The 16,700-nt window shown below is 39.4% G+C and overlaps 2 protein-coding genes across 16 annotated transcripts in view; both read left to right on the top strand.

Moving 5' to 3' along the window:
* RBMX (RNA binding motif protein X-linked) overlaps positions 1-6,125 on the top strand; it is a 96,456-nt gene extending 90,331 nt beyond the window's left edge. The window contains exon 15 of the transcript XR_013413069.1: positions 4,480-6,125. The gene's annotated coding sequence lies outside the window, so the exon portion shown is untranslated. The remainder of the gene's footprint in view (positions 1-4,479) is intronic.
* Positions 6,126-12,697: 6,572 nt separating this feature from the next.
* ARHGEF6 (Rac/Cdc42 guanine nucleotide exchange factor 6) overlaps positions 12,698-16,700 on the top strand; it is a 119,297-nt gene continuing 115,294 nt past the window's right edge. For 11 of the 15 annotated variants that reach the window (XM_015128294.3, XM_077987423.1, XM_077987422.1 and 8 more), the window contains exons 1-2: positions 12,728-12,955; positions 14,186-14,269. In XM_015128294.3, the coding sequence (XP_014983780.1) occupies positions 12,791-12,955; positions 14,186-14,269 (249 nt within the window). In that variant the 5' untranslated portion in view covers positions 12,728-12,790. Of the gene's footprint in view, positions 12,956-14,185; positions 14,270-16,700 lie in introns of all 15 variants that reach the window. The other 4 variants (XM_077987426.1, XM_077987424.1, XM_077987425.1 and 1 more) reach the window with 2 other exon arrangements.

Below are 16,700 nucleotides of genomic sequence, written 5' to 3'. Positions count from 1 at the left end.
TTTTATTCTTTTTGAAGCAATTGAATTGAACTCAACTCTGCACTAAGCGGACCTAATAGACATCTACAGAACTCTTCACTCCAAATCAACAGAATATGCATTCTTCTCAGCACCACATAGCACTTATTCCAAAATTGACTACATAGTTGGAAGTAAAGCACTCCTCAACATATGTAAAAGAACAGAAATTATAACAAACTGTCTCTCAGACCACAGTGCAATCAAACTAGAACTCAGGACTAAGAAACTCAATCAAAACCGCTTAACTACATGGAAACTGAACAACCTGCTCCTGAATGACTACTGGGTACATAACGAAATGAAGGCAGAAATAAAGATGTTCTTTGAAACCAATAAGAACAAAGATACAATATACCAGAATCTCTGGGACACATTTAAAGCAGTGTGTAGAGGGAAATTTATAGCACTAAATGCACACAAGAGAAAGCAGGAAAGATCTAAAATTGACACCCTAACATCACAATTAAAAGAACTAGAGAAGCAAGAGCAAACACATTCAAAAGCTAGTAGAAGGCAAGAAATAACTAAGATCAGAGCAGAACTGAAGGAGACAGAGACACAAAAAACCCTTCAAAAAATAAATGAATCCAGGAGCTAGTTTTTTTAAAAGATCAACAAAATTGATAGACCTCTAGCAAGACTAATAAAGAAGAAAAGAGAGAAGAATCAAATAGACACAATAAAAAAATGATAAAGGGGATATCACCACCGACCCCACAGAAATACAAACTACCATCAGAAAATACTATAAACACCTCTATGCAAATAAACTCGAAAACCTAGAAGAAATGGATAAATTCCTGGACACATACACTCTCCCAAGACTAAACCAGAAAGAAGTTGAATCCCTGAATAGACCAATAGCAGGCTCTGAAATTGAGGCAATAATTAATAGCCTACCAACCAAAAAAAGTCCAGGACCAGACAGATTCACAGCCGAATTCTATCAGAGGTACAAGGAGGAGCTGGTACCATTCCTTCTGAAACTATTCCAATTGATAGAAAAAGAGGGAATCCTCCCTAACTCATTTTACGAGGCCAACATCATCCTGTTACCAAAGCCTGGCAGAGACGCAACAAAAAAAGAGAATTTTAGACCAATATCCCTGATGAACATCGATGCAAAAATCCTCAATAAAATACTGGCAAACCAAATCCAGTAGCACATCAAAAAGCTTATCCACCATGATCAAGTGGGCTTCATCCCTGGGATGCAAGGCTGGTTCAACATACGCAAATCAATAAACGTAATCCAGCATGTAAACAGAACCAAAGACGAAAACCACATGATTATCTCAATAGATACAGAAAAGGCCTTTGACAAAATTCAACAGCCCTTCATGCTAAAAACTCTTAATAAATTCGGTATTAATGGAACGTATCTCAAAATAGTAAGGGCTATTTATGACAAACCCACAGACAATATCATACTGAATGGGCAAAAACTGGAAGCATTCCCTTTGAAAACTGACATAAGACAGGGATGCCCTCTCTCACTACTATTCAACATAGTGTTGGAAGTTCTGGCTAGGACAATCAGGCAAGAGAAAGAAATAAAGGGTATTCAATTAGGAAGAGAAGAAGTCAAATTGTCCCTGTTTGCAGATGACATGATTGTATATTTAGAAAACCCCATCGTCTCAGCCCCAAATCTCCTTAAGCTGATGAGCAACTTAAGGCAACTCATTTCTCATGGATTTTTCCATAACCACGCTTGTAGATTAGGTCATTTACTGACTTCAGCTTTGGGTACCCCCATGCAATATATGGTTTTACAATCATCAACTTGTTAATTGAATCCTTGTTGAGCTTCTCAAAGGTTCCATTGAAGAAAGTGAAGAAGCTGCAACACCTTTCGGACCTTTGGGCTCAGAGCATTGCTACCTCTGATCCTGATGATAAATGCCAATTTGGGTTTGTGGGTACATAGAAAGTTGCCAGCTTTTCTTGCCATCCTAGCTATTTTGATTTCAGCTCTGTACATTTATCTATATTCCTTGTGACAGTGCTTCATTTTTTTCATACAAAAACTTCCTCCTTGCCTTTCAAAGCATCTTTTGAGCAAACTTCTTTCTCAGGCTCTGCGAAATTCCTCCACTTTTTCTTAAGGGTTTCTGGAACAGCAGGAAACTTCTCTTCGATACCCTATGGTTTCAGCCAGAAAAGAGCTAAATATGATATTTTATACAATGCTTCTTTTTCTTTTGAGATGGAGCCTTGCTCTGTGGCCCAGGTCAGAGTGCAGTGGCATGTGATCTTGGCTCACTGCAACCTCTGCCTCCCGGGTTCAAGTGATTCTCCTGCCTCAGCCTCCCAAGTAGCTGGGATTACGGGCATGGGCCACCATGCCCAGATAAGTTTTGTATTTTTAGTAGAGATGGCATTTCACCATGTTGACCAGGCTGGTCTTGAACTCCTGACCTCAGGTGATCTGCCTGCCTTGGTCTCCCAAAGTGCTGGGATTACAGGCGTGAGACACCACAATCGCCCAAAATGCCCATTGACCCCGACGTGATAGGAACGATTTTTTTTCTTTTTCCAACTTCTATTTTAATAATAGGTTCAGCGATTGCATGTGTAGGTTTGTTACATAGGTAAATTGCATGTCACAGGTGTTTGGTATACAGATTATTACCCCAGGTAATGAATATAATACCCAACAGAATACCATTCTCAACATAGGCCCTGGCAAAAATTTCATGGTGAAAACTTCAAAAGTAATTGCAACAAAAACAAAAATTCACAAGTGAGATCTAATTAAACTAATGAACCTCTGCACAGCAAAAGAAACTATCAACAGGGTAAACAGACAACCTACAGAATGAGAGAACATATTTGCAAACTATGCACATGTCAAAAGTCTAATATCCAGAATTTATAAGGAATTTATATAATATTTTAAAATTTGAATTTGAAATTGATCACAGATTGGCTCTATGGGGTTATATAGATCATATATGGGCTCAGATATACAGTTGAAATGAATTGTCTTTTGCCTTTTTCTAGTGTTTCTATATTGGAGAAGTTGGTGTCAATTTTAAGAGACCCTACAATTTGTTTAGCATTATTAATAAATTTTTCTTAAATAGTACATTCAGTTTTTGTCAAATAATTTCTAACTTCTTTCAATGCTTTAAAGATAACCTGTACTTGGATGATAAATAGCCTTTTCAATTGTGATGACATGACATGCCAAACACTGAGCTCCTGATACTCTCCAAACTCGCTGTTCCTCAAAGAACTGAGAAAATAGGATGTTGAATTGATCGTGTACAGTCATATTGAAATCACCAATCTGAAATCCCTGAGTTCTTAAACTTAGAGTCTTTGAATTGTAAAAATATTAAAATATCTGTGATTGTGAATAGCATTGCTTTTAAGGCTCTTGTGCAATGGACAACCTGAACCTCTTTTCTGCACAGAAAAGCGCATTACATACAGTATGAGAGAACATGGATATTTAATGACATTTATTATGCATATTAGAATGGCATCTGTGAGGGGAATAGTGTTTGTGAATGAAGGGAAAAAATGGGAGGAGAGTTTTTATATGTATGATAAACTGAGTGGTATGATCAATTTAACCTTCTGCATCTGAAGTTGAGGAAACATCTAATGAATATTCAGTAAAAAGAGCTGCGTTTCTAGTCCTTTTTTTTTTTTTTTGAGACAGGGTCTCACTCTGTCACCCGGACTTGTTTTGACTCACTGCAACCTCCACCTCCCGGGTTAAAGAGATTCTCCTGCCTCAGCCTCCCTAGTAGCTGGGATTACAGGCGTGAGCTGCCGTGACTGACCATTGTATTTTTTTAAATAAGGACAATTAAGCATCTATTTTTACAAAGGGGATCAGACCATATGTGCTATTTTGCAATTTGCTTTTTAAACTTAGTATATTTTGGATATCTTTCCATGTCAGTACATGATTTATGTCATTCTTTCTAGAAGCTGCTTAAGTATTTGATTTGATAGGTGCATTATAATTTAAATCAATGCTCCATTGATATTTGATTTTTTAAAAAAGAGTATTTTGTGTATTTATTATTTTATGGCAGAATGCCCAACATAGAGCAATATTGCAAATATTCAACGGTGCAAAAATAGTATGTGGTGGTTTAGTACAAGTGGGACTGCTTTTAAAAAAATACTGAAACAAAACTTGAGGGTACCATAAGAAACATTTAAACTAAGTGGTTTCTAGATCTGCTTAGCTTGAGATCTGTCCTCTGTAGACCTATAATGATGGTTGCTGCCCCCGACCATGATCAACATATACAGAATAATCAGTTCCAATGATCAAATGTGATCACAGCGGGTCTCCTTCTCTGTATCTTTCTACAGACATGTCTACAGACATGATCTGGCCTGGGTAAAAAGACAATGGAACTTTCTCAGTGGTTGAAAATAATAAGCATGGTACATATTCTCATGATTCTCTTGGTTCTCATTTCTATTTAGATTGCACTTAGATGGCTTCTTCAGTTTGTCATAAAGAATGAGCATTTCACCAATGCCCCTGAGAACATTGGACTATGCATCTTTGTTAAAGGCTTTTCCACATTCATCTTTAAAATCTTCAACTCACAATATATGAAGGTTCCATTATGTATGATGTCAATTCTTTGTGACCAGACTGCATCATCACCTACCCCATCGTGGTATGGAGTAGGGAAGAGAACACACTGGCCATCCAATTTGGTGATTTTACACAATAGTCTTCTATGCCTTTGAATTTTTTCCCCTTGGCAGATTTTCCAATATTCGTTGCCCAATGGGTTCTGGCAAAACCTAAGGAGTAGGAAAAGCTGAAAATGACTCCTGATGTACCACCAGAGGCCAGATTGTCAGCAAAATGCCTCCAGAACCCAAGTTGCCCCTCCAGAAGAAAAGTATTCACTTCTCCTTGGGAAAGCAGACTATATAATCCTCTATGCCTTTGTACTGTTTGTCAGAGGCAATATTTTTACACACACATTGTACCTCTGGCATTGTGAGACCACTGGGCGTCTTTCATTTCAAGAATATTATATAAATGAAATCATACAGCATATAACTTTTTGAGACTGGCTTTTTTTACTCAGCATAATTCCCTTGTGATCCATCTGAGTTGTTGCATATATCAATAGTTTATTCCTTTTTAGTCCTGAGTAGTATGCCATGATATGCATGTACCACAGTTTGTTTAACCATTTAACTATTGAAAAGCTATTGTACATTATGTAAAGTGTACAATTCAATGGCTTTACGTATATTCATAGAATTGTCCAACCATCACCAAATCAATTTTAGAACATTCTTGTTATTGCTCCCCTTCCCCCTTAAAACCCTCATACCTATGAGTGATAACTTATCATTTCCTCTCAACACTCACCCCAGTCCTAGGCAACTGCTGTTCTACTTTTATGTCGTTAGGGGTTTGCCTATTCTGAATATTTCATATAAGTGGAATCATACAATATATTATCTTTTGTGTCTGACTTCCTTCATGTAGCATAATGTTTTCGAGGTTCATTCAAGATGTAGCATGTGTCCGTACATCATTAATTTTTTATGACCAATATTCCATTATAACATTTTATTTATCAATTTATCAGGTGATATGGACATTTGAGTTGTTTTCAATTTTTACTGTTATGAATAATGCTGCTGTGAGTACTTGTATATAAGTTTTTGTGTGGATATATGTTTTCATTTCTCTTGGAGTGGAATAACTGGGCCATATGGTAACTATGTTTAACATTTTGAGGAACTGCAAACTGTTTTCCACAGCAGCCCCATCACTTTACACTCTCACTAGCATTGTATGAGGATTTCAGTTTCTCCACATTCTTGCCAACGCTAGTTATTGTCTGTCTTTTTTATTATTGCCATCCAAATGGGTATGAAATGGAATCCCATTGTGGTTTTGATTTGCATTTCTCTGATTGCTAAAGATGTTGAGCATCTTTTCACGTGCCTATTGGCCGTTTGTACATCTTCTTTGTAGCAATGTCTACTCAGGCCGAGGCAGGCGGATCACAAGGTCAGGAGATCAAGACTATCCTGGCTAACATGGTGAAACCCCATCTCTACTAAAAATTAAAAAAATTAAAAAAAAAAAAGTAGCCAGGCATGGTGGTGGGCACCTGTAGTCCTAGCTACTCGGGAGGCTGAGGCAGGAGAATGGCATGAACCCAGGAGGTGGAGTTTGCAGTGAGCTGAGATAGTGTCACTGCACTCCAGCCTGGGCGACAGAGTGAGACTCCGTCTCAAAAAAAAAACCCAAAAAAACAAAAAACAAAACAAAACCACCACTACCACCAACAAAAAAACCCAAGAAATGTCTACTCAATTTTTATCCATTATACTTATTTGTCTTTTTATTATTATTTAGTTATGAGTTCTTTATATATTCTAGATACAAGTCCCTTATCAGATATATGATTTGCAGATATTTTCCTTCCATTCTGTGGGTTGTCTTTTCACTTTCTTGATGGTGTCCTTTTGATATGGTTTGGCTGTGTCCCCACCCAAATCTCGTCTTAAATTGTAGTTCCCATAATCCCCACATATCATGGGAGGGACCTGGTGGGAGGTAACTGAATCATGGGGGCAGTTACTCCCATGCTGCTGTTCTCGTGATACTGAGTGAGTTCTCACGAGATCTGATGATTTTATAAGGGGCTTTTCACCCTTTTGTTTGGCACTTCTTGCTGCCACCGTGTGAAGAAGGACATGTTCACTTCCCCTTCTGCCATGATTGTCGGTTTCCTGAGGCCTCCCCAACCATGCTGAACTGTGAGGCAATTAAACCTTTCCTTCATAAGTTACCCAGTGTTGAATATGTCTTTATTAGCAGCATGAGAATGGACAAATATACCTTTGAAGCACAAAAATTTTAATTTTAGTGAAGACCAATTTATCAATTTTTTTCCTTCTGTTGCTTGTTGTGTTGGTGTTATATCTAAGAAACCATTGCCTAAGCGACATTCACATAAATAGTCATTCTGAACTATGAGGTGACAAGCTAAGTATGGCAAGGAGGCAGGAGAGTAGAATCCTGGGTCTCTGATGATTACGAAACTGCATTTTAGGCTTGGAAAGCCAAATTCTACATTTATTTTACACAAGAGTGAGATAAAGTATTTCATTTTTAAAAATTAAGACCCTCTGTTCCTTAAAAGACACCATAAAATGAAAAACAAAGATATAAGAAGATATTTGCAAACACATATAAATGACATAAATTTCATATCTTTAATGTACAGCAAACTTTCACAAACCAGTAACAAAAAGACAAACAACCCAATAGAAAAATGGGCAGTAGGAAGGAGTATCTCACAGAAGAGGAAACATATATGGCCAATAAGCATATTAAATGCTCAACCTCATTAGTAATCATAGAAATGTAAATGTCATACCCACGAAATAACAAGATTTTAAGTCTGAAATATCAAGTGTTACCTATGACATGGAGCAATGGGAAATCATACCCTGCTTGTGGGAATGTAAATTTGTATACTCATTTTAGAAAAAAAAATGATTTGGAGATACCTATGAGGTCAAGGAATTGTAGTGGGAGTAACAAGCAAGCTGGAAACATGGTAGGTTTTTTAGAAAATGTAATGTTGGGCCAGGCGCGGTGGCTCATGCCTGTGGTCCCAGCACTTTGGGAGGCTGAGTCAGGTGGATCATGAGGTCAGGAGTTCGAGACCAGCTTGACCAACATGTTGAAACCCCGTCTCTACTAAAAATGCAAAAAAAATTGGCCAGGCCTGGTGGTGTGCACCTGTGGTCCCAGCTGCTCAGGAGGCTGGGGCAGAAGAATCGCTTGAACCTGGGAGGTGGAGGTTGCAGTGAGCCAAGATGGCGCCACTGCACTCCAGCCTGGGTGACAGAGCGAGACTCTGTCTTGAAAAAAAAAAAAAAGTAATGTTGGAATTCATGACTTAGGAGACAGAGAAATTTGTGTGATAAAAAAGTACAAGGTGTAACCTTCCAAGAGGTTAGCTAAAGTGGAGAGGAAGTATACATTTAAGATAATAAGATGTATCAGTTGGGGTCCAATCAGAACATAGACACTACATAGTAATTTTTTTTTTTTTTTCTTGAGATGGAGTCTGGCTCTTGTCGCCCAGGTTGGAGTGCAATGGCATGATCTTGGCTCACTGCAAACTCTGCCTCCCGGGTTCAAGCTATTCTCCTGCCTCAGCCTCCAGAGTAGCTGGGATTACAGATGCCCCACATGCCTGGCTAATTTTTGTATTTTTATTAGAGACTGGGTTTCACCATGTTGGCCAAGCTGGTCTTGAAGTCCTGACCTCAGGTGATCCACCCACCTTGGCCTCCCAAAGTACTGGGATTACAGGTGTGAACCACCGTGCCCAGCCTATTACATAGTAATTTTAACAAGAAAAGTTTAACATAAAGAATTAACAATAACAGGGGATTGCAGTATTGAAGGATTGGCTCGTAATAAGTGAAGGAAACTCTGAAAAATATGGGATAGCAGATATAAATAGCAGACAATATAAAAATAATGTGTAATGGCTGATACCTCTAGAGCTGTGATAACCCTCCTCTCCACCCAAGGCTGAGATCCAGGCCTTATTGGAGAAGTTGCTCTGGTGCTGAGTCGGTGGAACTTATTGGACGTACATTCTCTGGAACTTGCTGAAATATATCCCTCTACGGTGCTGGTTCACATGGAAGGTGTCTCATCAGAGATGCTTTGCTGCCTAAACACTCAAGGGTAGTGCCTGGGGAGGCTGCTACCTGCTGTTTGTTGGGAAAACCAGTGCTGCAGTAGGTAGGCAATAGGAAAGCTGGGAGCTCGGCAGGAGCTTGTGGAGTGAGCACACAGAAAACAGGAAGTAAAACCCCTTCTTCCTGCAATGTCTCTCCACCACTGCCTACTGATAAAACTTCATATCATGCCAGCTGGCAAAGTCAAAAATATTTCAAGGCCCCAGGTCCATTTTCTCAGAATAGGCATAAAGGGGAAATGAGAGGTAATAAATTGATTACAGGTTGAGAAGGTCAAGGAACTGAGGGGTCATGATGTTGGATTGTTGTTCTTGTGGATATTGAAATGACCCAAGTGTTGGCAGAAATTAGAATGGGGTAGAAGGTTAGAGACCGATAAACTCATTTCTCTAAGTGTGACCTTGGTCTATCTGTATCAGAATCAAGTGGGATACTTTGAAAACACAGATTCCTTTATCCCACTGCAGATCTTCTGAACTAGAGTATCTGGGAAGAGAGCTCACAAATATTATTTTTAAATAAGTGCCTTAGTAGATTTGAAATGAAAGAGAATCGGTTAGTAACATTTTAAACACATGAAACTAAATAGTAAAACAGGTACCAGTGTACCCAGCATTCAGTCTTAATAAATGTTCACATTTGCCTTATTTCCTGAAGATCTTTTGATTTTTCATGAAATGTTACCTATTTTAGCTTACGTTCTATGCCTCACAGGAGATGATCATATGAACATTGTTTTCTGTCAATCACTGCTTTAGGCAATAGAGAGCCTTTGAGGGTTTTTGAACAGGGGTATTAACACTAGAGGTGTTTTTGGAAAATCAACCCAAATGTGCCTTGTTAGAGAGTTCATTAGGATGAGAAGATGGAAGTGGGAAAGCCCTTGAAGAGGCAGGTTCAGTGGCCCAGAGGGTGTGGTACCGAGGTTCTGAGGTAGGGTGAGAGATCTTTGCTTTTTTTTTCTCATGCTCTTGTGTGAAGCCTGCTCTTTGTGTTGCTGTGACCCCAGTCTTTGGATTCCCCCTCTCCCCACATTCCCTCAGTTCTTCAGCTCCTTCCTATCTTCATTTGAGTCCCTAACCAGCCTGGGTTTCGTGGGTACCCATTTCACCTATATGCTTGCCACTACCCTGGAATTCCTAGATTTGTTGACATTTTAGCACACCAACTGTAACTTCCAATCTTTATACAAATAGAACTGGTTCTTTTGCCTTGAGGCAGTGGCCTTGCCATTCTGATATACTTTATGACTCATAGTAATATTTGCTGTAGTGAGTGTCCAAAACGAGGCCGAGTTTTATCCAGATGACCTTGGTGAACTCAAGCCTGTTTTGGAGGAGGCTGGGTTCACAAAATTTACTCAGGCTTTGTTCTTCATCAGAAGATGTAAGTGATACCTCAATAATACTGCCAGATTTTGTTTGTCTGTAGAGTAAAATTTTGATGAGCAATTGTGAAAACTGTTCAAATGACATATAAAAATGTGTTTAAGTTCGTCAGATTTGGGAATTTTATTTATCAACAAATGGATTATGTTTTTATTTCCATTACATAGATTTGGCCATGGGTCAACATCAATGAGAACTTTTGATTAACTATACTTATTTTGCTTAAGTCACAAGTACATCAAACAAACCTTGTTATAGAACTATGGACAGACACAATAATATGAATGAGTCTGAAAATGATGATGTTGAGTTAAAGAAGCCAGGAAAAAGATAGTACCATACTGTGTACTTCCATTTATATAAGATTCTTGAAAATGCAAACTAATCTATAGACACTGAAAATAGATTGGTGGTTGCCTGGGATTTGGAGGCAAAGGGGAAAGAAAGAATTGAAAGGGCACAAGGAAGATTTTGGGGGTGATGGAAAGGTTTATCTGGATTGCATTTGTGTGATTGTATCAAAGATGTATGTATATGTCAAAATTCATTAAATCATATATATGCAGTTCCTTATGTGTCAGTTACAGCTTAATAAAATGGTAAAAATCATTAACGAGAAAAAATATTTGTTTTAAGTCATTTAAACTAACCAACAAACAAAAAATCCTTGCTATAATCAGCTACTGTCTATATCAGGGACACCATCTGAATACATTCATTCATTTATTCATTCATTCATTCAACATTTTTTTTTTTTTTTTTTTTTTTTTTTTTTTGAGACGGAGTCTCGCTCTGTGGCCCAGGCTGGAGTGCACTGGCCGGATCTCAGCTCACTACAAGCTCCGCCTCCCGGGTTTACGCCATTCTCCTGCCTCAGCCTCCCGAGTAGCTGGGACTACAGGCGCCCGCCACCTCGCCCGGCTAAGTTTTTGTATTTTTTTTAGTAGAGGCGGGGTTTCACCGTGTCAGCCAGGATGGTCTCGATCTCCTGACCTCGTGATCCGCCCGTCTCGGCCTCCCAAAGTGCTGGGATTACAGGCTTGAGCCACCGCGCCCGGCCTCAACATTTTTTAACATCTACCATGTATACCTGGCAGTCTGCTGGTAACACAGTGTTAAATAAAACAAACAAGACCCCGAGTTTAGGAAGCTTACATTCTGGTGGAGGAGTCAGATCATCATATCAACAAGTGATAATAGTGAAGTGTGACAAGTGTCCTGACAGAGCAAGAAAGGGCAGCTTTGAAAATGTTTAGTAGGGTTATCTAAGCTGATTCTTTGGTAGTAGATGCCTGAAGCTGTGTTGAAAAGAATTCTGAGGCTTAGCAGGAAAGAGCTATAAATGATCTGATGTCTCCCATGCTTGAGGAAAGGTGATGATGGTAAGTGCCACACATTTGCCAACATAGAGTTATACTATTAAAGTTGGCCTTATCATACATTTCCCAATAGTATGCCTATTTCAAGTGGTTCTGAAAATGTTTGAGAATGATGAAGATCTCTTGTTATAGACTTTTTTTTTTTTTTTTTTTTTTTTTTCAGAGCAGTATTTTGAGTGCAAAGTGTTTTTTTGTTGGGGAAATATGAATCTTCCACATTGTAGTGTAGATAGAGGACAAGTGCTCTTTTGTTCTCAAACATTCTATTTTTTCAAATGTATTTTACCCACTTATGTGACTGAGTCTGAGCCTTTGCTTAGGGTACTGCAGCTGGATTATGTAGTGGAACCAGGTCCAGAAAAAGAATTGCTAAAGAATGCAAGTAAACAGGATGTCAGATGTTATCCTTAGCCTATTTCCCTAAACATAGCTTTTTGGCTGCAAAGTAAAATGCCATTCTTCTAGCTTCTGCTTATACACAGTGATGGCTGGCAGCAGGCACAATCTTCGTTTGCTTGGCACGTTGTCACCATGCAACTCAACGTGTTTTGCAAGGAATCATCGTGACACACCATCTCTGGGAGATAGTATGAGGACATCCGGTTATTTCTTGGAAGAATTTTCTGCCTACCTTCTTTGAGCCCTGTTGTGCCAGCGTATCTCCCCATGAGGCTCAGATCTGTCTGACCTAAGAGCCAGTTGGCATCGTCCTCCTAACAGAAGCCAGATTTTCACTGGGGCTAGACTATTTATTGACAGTGTTTTCCCAGACTGGCCCATGAGTGTCTCATTTCCAAGGTCCCCTGAAGTGCTGGCTCACCTCTGTTTCCCAAAGCACTTGCTTGCTTGTCTCTCCTCCCTCCCCAGCATCCTTCTCACTTTCTTCCCTTATAACTTCTCGCACTCTGTGTGCGTGTGTGTGTGTGTGTGTATGCGCGTGTGCATGTGTTTTTCTTCTTCTTTTTTTATCCTAATGAGTTTGTTTTACAGGTTTTGAAAAGGAAAAACCAGTGTTATCCAGGATTGTTAGGTTAATTCTTATCTGTTTCCACGTCTTGGACCGTGATCTCTGTGGTTTTAAAATCCTGTATTTTGAGTGGGTTCCGCTGTTGTTTGAGAAAAGTTGCTTTAAACCTTTGCTCTGCAAGCACCCGAAGAGAACTCATAAAAAGGAAGACAACAGCAGATGCAATCGCGGATGTGGCTTAGTCCTTGCAGCTGCCCCAGAGTGCTGTTTGGAGTGTACTGTCCTCAGTAATGAATCCAGAAGAACAAATCGTGACATGGCTTATATCTTTGGGAGTTTTAGATTCCCCTAAAAAGACCATCTGTGATCCGGAGGAGTTTTTAAAGTCCTCGCTGAAAAATGGGGTAGTTCTGTGCAAACTGATCAACAGACTCATGCCCGGCTCTGTGGAAAAGGTAAGGGAAATTCGTAGTCTCTTTGGGATTGCTTATCACCAGAGAGTAGCAATCATATAACTCTTGAGATTTTTCTATTTCCCAGGCCGTGGGAGTCTCCTACTTTAATATTTTTCTAAGAGTTAGACATTTTTTCTTACTGTTTTTGTAGTTTGAAAATGTAAGAAAATGAAATGTTGTTCTTTAGTAATTGGCCCCCAAATTGTAGTATAGGGAAAACCTGTGACACTACCGGCAATAGGGGACAAGGAGAACACTCATATCACAAGCTTGCTCTATCGTGGAGATGCATGTTACATCTCCTTGTGTACCGAGGACATGTTTTGAACTTGGGGTACTTATGAGTCTGTGGAAAAATAGAATGATTTATAACAGATCTTGGTGGTGTTTTTTGGCAGTTTGACTAAAATCAGTGTAGATTTCGTTTTACAAAAATCCATTGAAGGAGAGACTATATAGCAACTAAGAGTAATAATTCAAAATGTCACATAAAGTTTGTAAAAGCAATAGAAACCAGATATATGTTTCGAATGCAATGTGCGTTCAAAGTGAAACTAACTTTACTCTCTTTAAAACAATTCAAGATTTTTAATAGCTGGAAACCCATGATCACAAGAATAGATAATTTCTTAAGTAGGCACTTTAAGTAGCTTAAAGGTACAATTTTACATTTACTTTCTTAAGGTCATCATGGACTGTGAGTATATCACTTTTGCCTGCATGGACCAGTTTGTATTTTTATTGAGCAAATAAATTTACTTATAGTTTCTTACACTTGAGAAAGAGTGATTACATAGTGATAAAATGTAAAGAAATGGGATCCAATGTAGAGAACAGCCAAGGGGAAATATAATTTTATTAAATTATCAGGGGGAAGCGAGGAGAGAGAGAGGTACCAGGGATTGCTTCCTTTCTTGAAAGCAAGAACTAAGCTAAAAAAACTGTCTTGGTCTCCCTAATTTGCCATCAGCACACTGGAATAGAAGGCATGAGAGAAAGCTTGTAAGTAGACATGACTTGCCACTAAAGGTTTGGTGACATTTGAAACAAAGATCGACCGTTTAGATTTTTGCATCACTTCCTTCAGTGGTTATTTCTCTTCCTGGATTGACAGCAGTGTTGCCCCACACCTTAAGAAGCCTGCTTTCTCTAGTTATCAGCAAATGATGAATATACTTTGCTTGGCATGGGATGACAATCTCCAAGTGACATTTCACTGTGTTCCTCTAGTTTTGTCTAGATCCCCAAACTGAAGCTGACTGCATCAACAACATCAATGACTTTCTGAAAGGATGTGCAACCCTCCAAGTGGAAGTAAGCCTACCCCGGGTGCCTTCCCTGTTGTTATTGTTTTTTTTGCTCTGCTAATCAAGATTGGTAGTAAAAGTACTTGGTTTATTTTCACTGTCATTGGCCACTGAGTTAAACAGAGGTAGCAGACTGGTGGTCCCCAGTAATGGATTGCTAGTCTGTCTTTTCCAGAAACCAGTTCCAAGCAAAACAAAACAAAATCAAAACTCAAACAATGATGTCTTTTATATACAGCATCCAAGCCCTGTAAACAGGCTTCCAGTGACAGAGCTTGTGTGGGTGTGTTCCCCTACTAAGGGGGAACCAAAAGCAGGCCACTGACTGTTGGAGAGGGTCACTGTAATCTTCCCAAGTTGAGAAAAGAGGAAAGGCCATTGTTACTCCTTCCCATTAACACTTTAGAACAGAGGCCTTGAAAAGCTGAGAGAACTTGGCTCTGAGGTAGAAATTGTGTAGTAAATTTTGTTGCATTATTTTATATTATATGGATCCCTACAGTGTGTATAGGAAGTGTTGCTGAAAGGGAGTTGATACTTCCACATGTGCATCAAGTTGCTTAACTTCACTGTGCTTCATTATTTTTATCTGTAAAATGGACATGCTAATAGCCAACTCATGGGATTGCTTTAAGAATCAAATAAGGCTGGGCATGGTGGCTCATGCCTTTAATCCTAGGCCAAGGCAGAAGGATTGCTATAGCCCAGGAGTTCGAGACCAGCCTGGACAGTATGGTGAAATGGTGACTCTACAAAAAATACAAAAATTAGCCAGGCATGGTGGCGTGTGCCTGTAGTCCCAGCTACTCGGGAGGCTGAGGTGGGATGATCGCTTGAACCCGAGAGGCGGAGGTTGCAGTGAGCTGTGATCTCACCACTGCACTCTAGTCTGAGTGACAGAAAGAGACTGTGTAATAATTTAGGGCCAAGAGCTCCAACCTCATAAGATCTATGAGATAATTTATGTACAGTCCTTAACATAGGGCCTTGGGACAGAAGTAGTACTCTATATTAATAGATTAGCTTTAGTCATATTATCTGTGGACAAATAGTTGTGGTTTAAGCATTGACTCTAGTGCTAAACTTCTTGGGTTCAAATCTCAGTTCTCTCTTACTAGCAGCTTTGTGACCTTGGGCATGTTACTTAACTATGACTCTAGGCCTCAGTCTCCCGACCTACAAAATGGGAATAATAGTGGCACCTAACTCTTAGGATTAGTGTGACCTTTTGTAAAAATATTATTTCAATAGTTTGGGGGGAACAGGTAGGTGGTGTTTGGTTACATGGATAAGTTACTTAGTGGTGATTTCTGAGATTTTGGTGCATCCATCACTTGAGCAGTGTACACTGTACCCAATGTAGAGTCTTTTATCCCTCACCCCACTCCCACCCTTCCCCCTGAGTCCCCAGAGTCCATCATATCATTCTTAGGCTTTTGCATCCTCATAGCTTAGCTCCCCTTATAAGTGATAACATATGTTGTTTGGTTTTCCATTCCTGAGTTACTTCCCTTAGAATAATGGTCTCCACCTCCATCCAGGTTGTTACGAATGCCATTATTTTGTTCCTTCTTATGGCTGAGTAGTATTCCATGGTGTGTGTGTGTGTGTGTGTGTGTGTGTATGTGTGTGTATGTATATATATATTACCTTTCCTTTATCCACTTGTTGGCTGATGGGCATTTAGGCTGGGTCCATAACTTTGCAATTACAAATTGTGCTGCTATAAATATGTGTGTGCAAGTGTCTTTTTCATATAATGACTTCTTTTCCTCTGGGTAGATGCTCAGTAGTAGGATTGCTGGATCAAATGGTAGTTCTACTTTTACTTCTTTAAGGAATCTTCATACTTAAGGTTTTCCATAGTGGTTGTACTAGTTTACATTTCCACCTGCAGTGTAGAATTGTTTCCTTTTCACCACATTCATGCCAACATCTAATATTTTTTAGTTTTTTAATTGTGGCCATTTCTGCAGGAGTGAGGTGATATCTCCTTGTGGTTTTGATTTGCATTTCTGATGCTTAGTGATGTTGAGCATTTTTTCATATGTTTCTTGGCCATTTGTATATGTTCTTTGAGAACTGTCTATTCATGTCTTAGCCCACTTTTTGATGGGATTATTATTATTATTATTATATTTTGAGACTGAGTCTCACTCTGTTGCCCAAGCTGGAGTGCAGTGGTGTGATCTTGGCTCACTGCAACCTCCACCTCCCCAGTTCCAGCGATTCTCCTGCCTCAGCCTCCTGAGTAGCTGGGATCACAAGCGCCCGCCACCACATCCGGCTAATTTTTGTGTTGTTAGTAGAGACAGGGTTTCACCATGTTGGCCAGGCTGGTCTCAAACTCCTGACCTCAGGTGATCCACCCATCTCGGTCTCCCAAAGTGCTGGGATTACAGGCATGAGCCACCATACCCAGCCTATTTGTTTATTTT

Source organism: Macaca mulatta, chromosome X (assembly GCF_049350105.2).
Source record: "Macaca mulatta isolate MMU2019108-1 chromosome X, T2T-MMU8v2.0, whole genome shotgun sequence".
Classification (NCBI taxonomy): domain Eukaryota; kingdom Metazoa; phylum Chordata; class Mammalia; order Primates; family Cercopithecidae; genus Macaca; species Macaca mulatta.
Note: the sequence above shows the minus strand (reverse complement) of the source record. Positions and strands in the feature narration are given on the sequence as shown.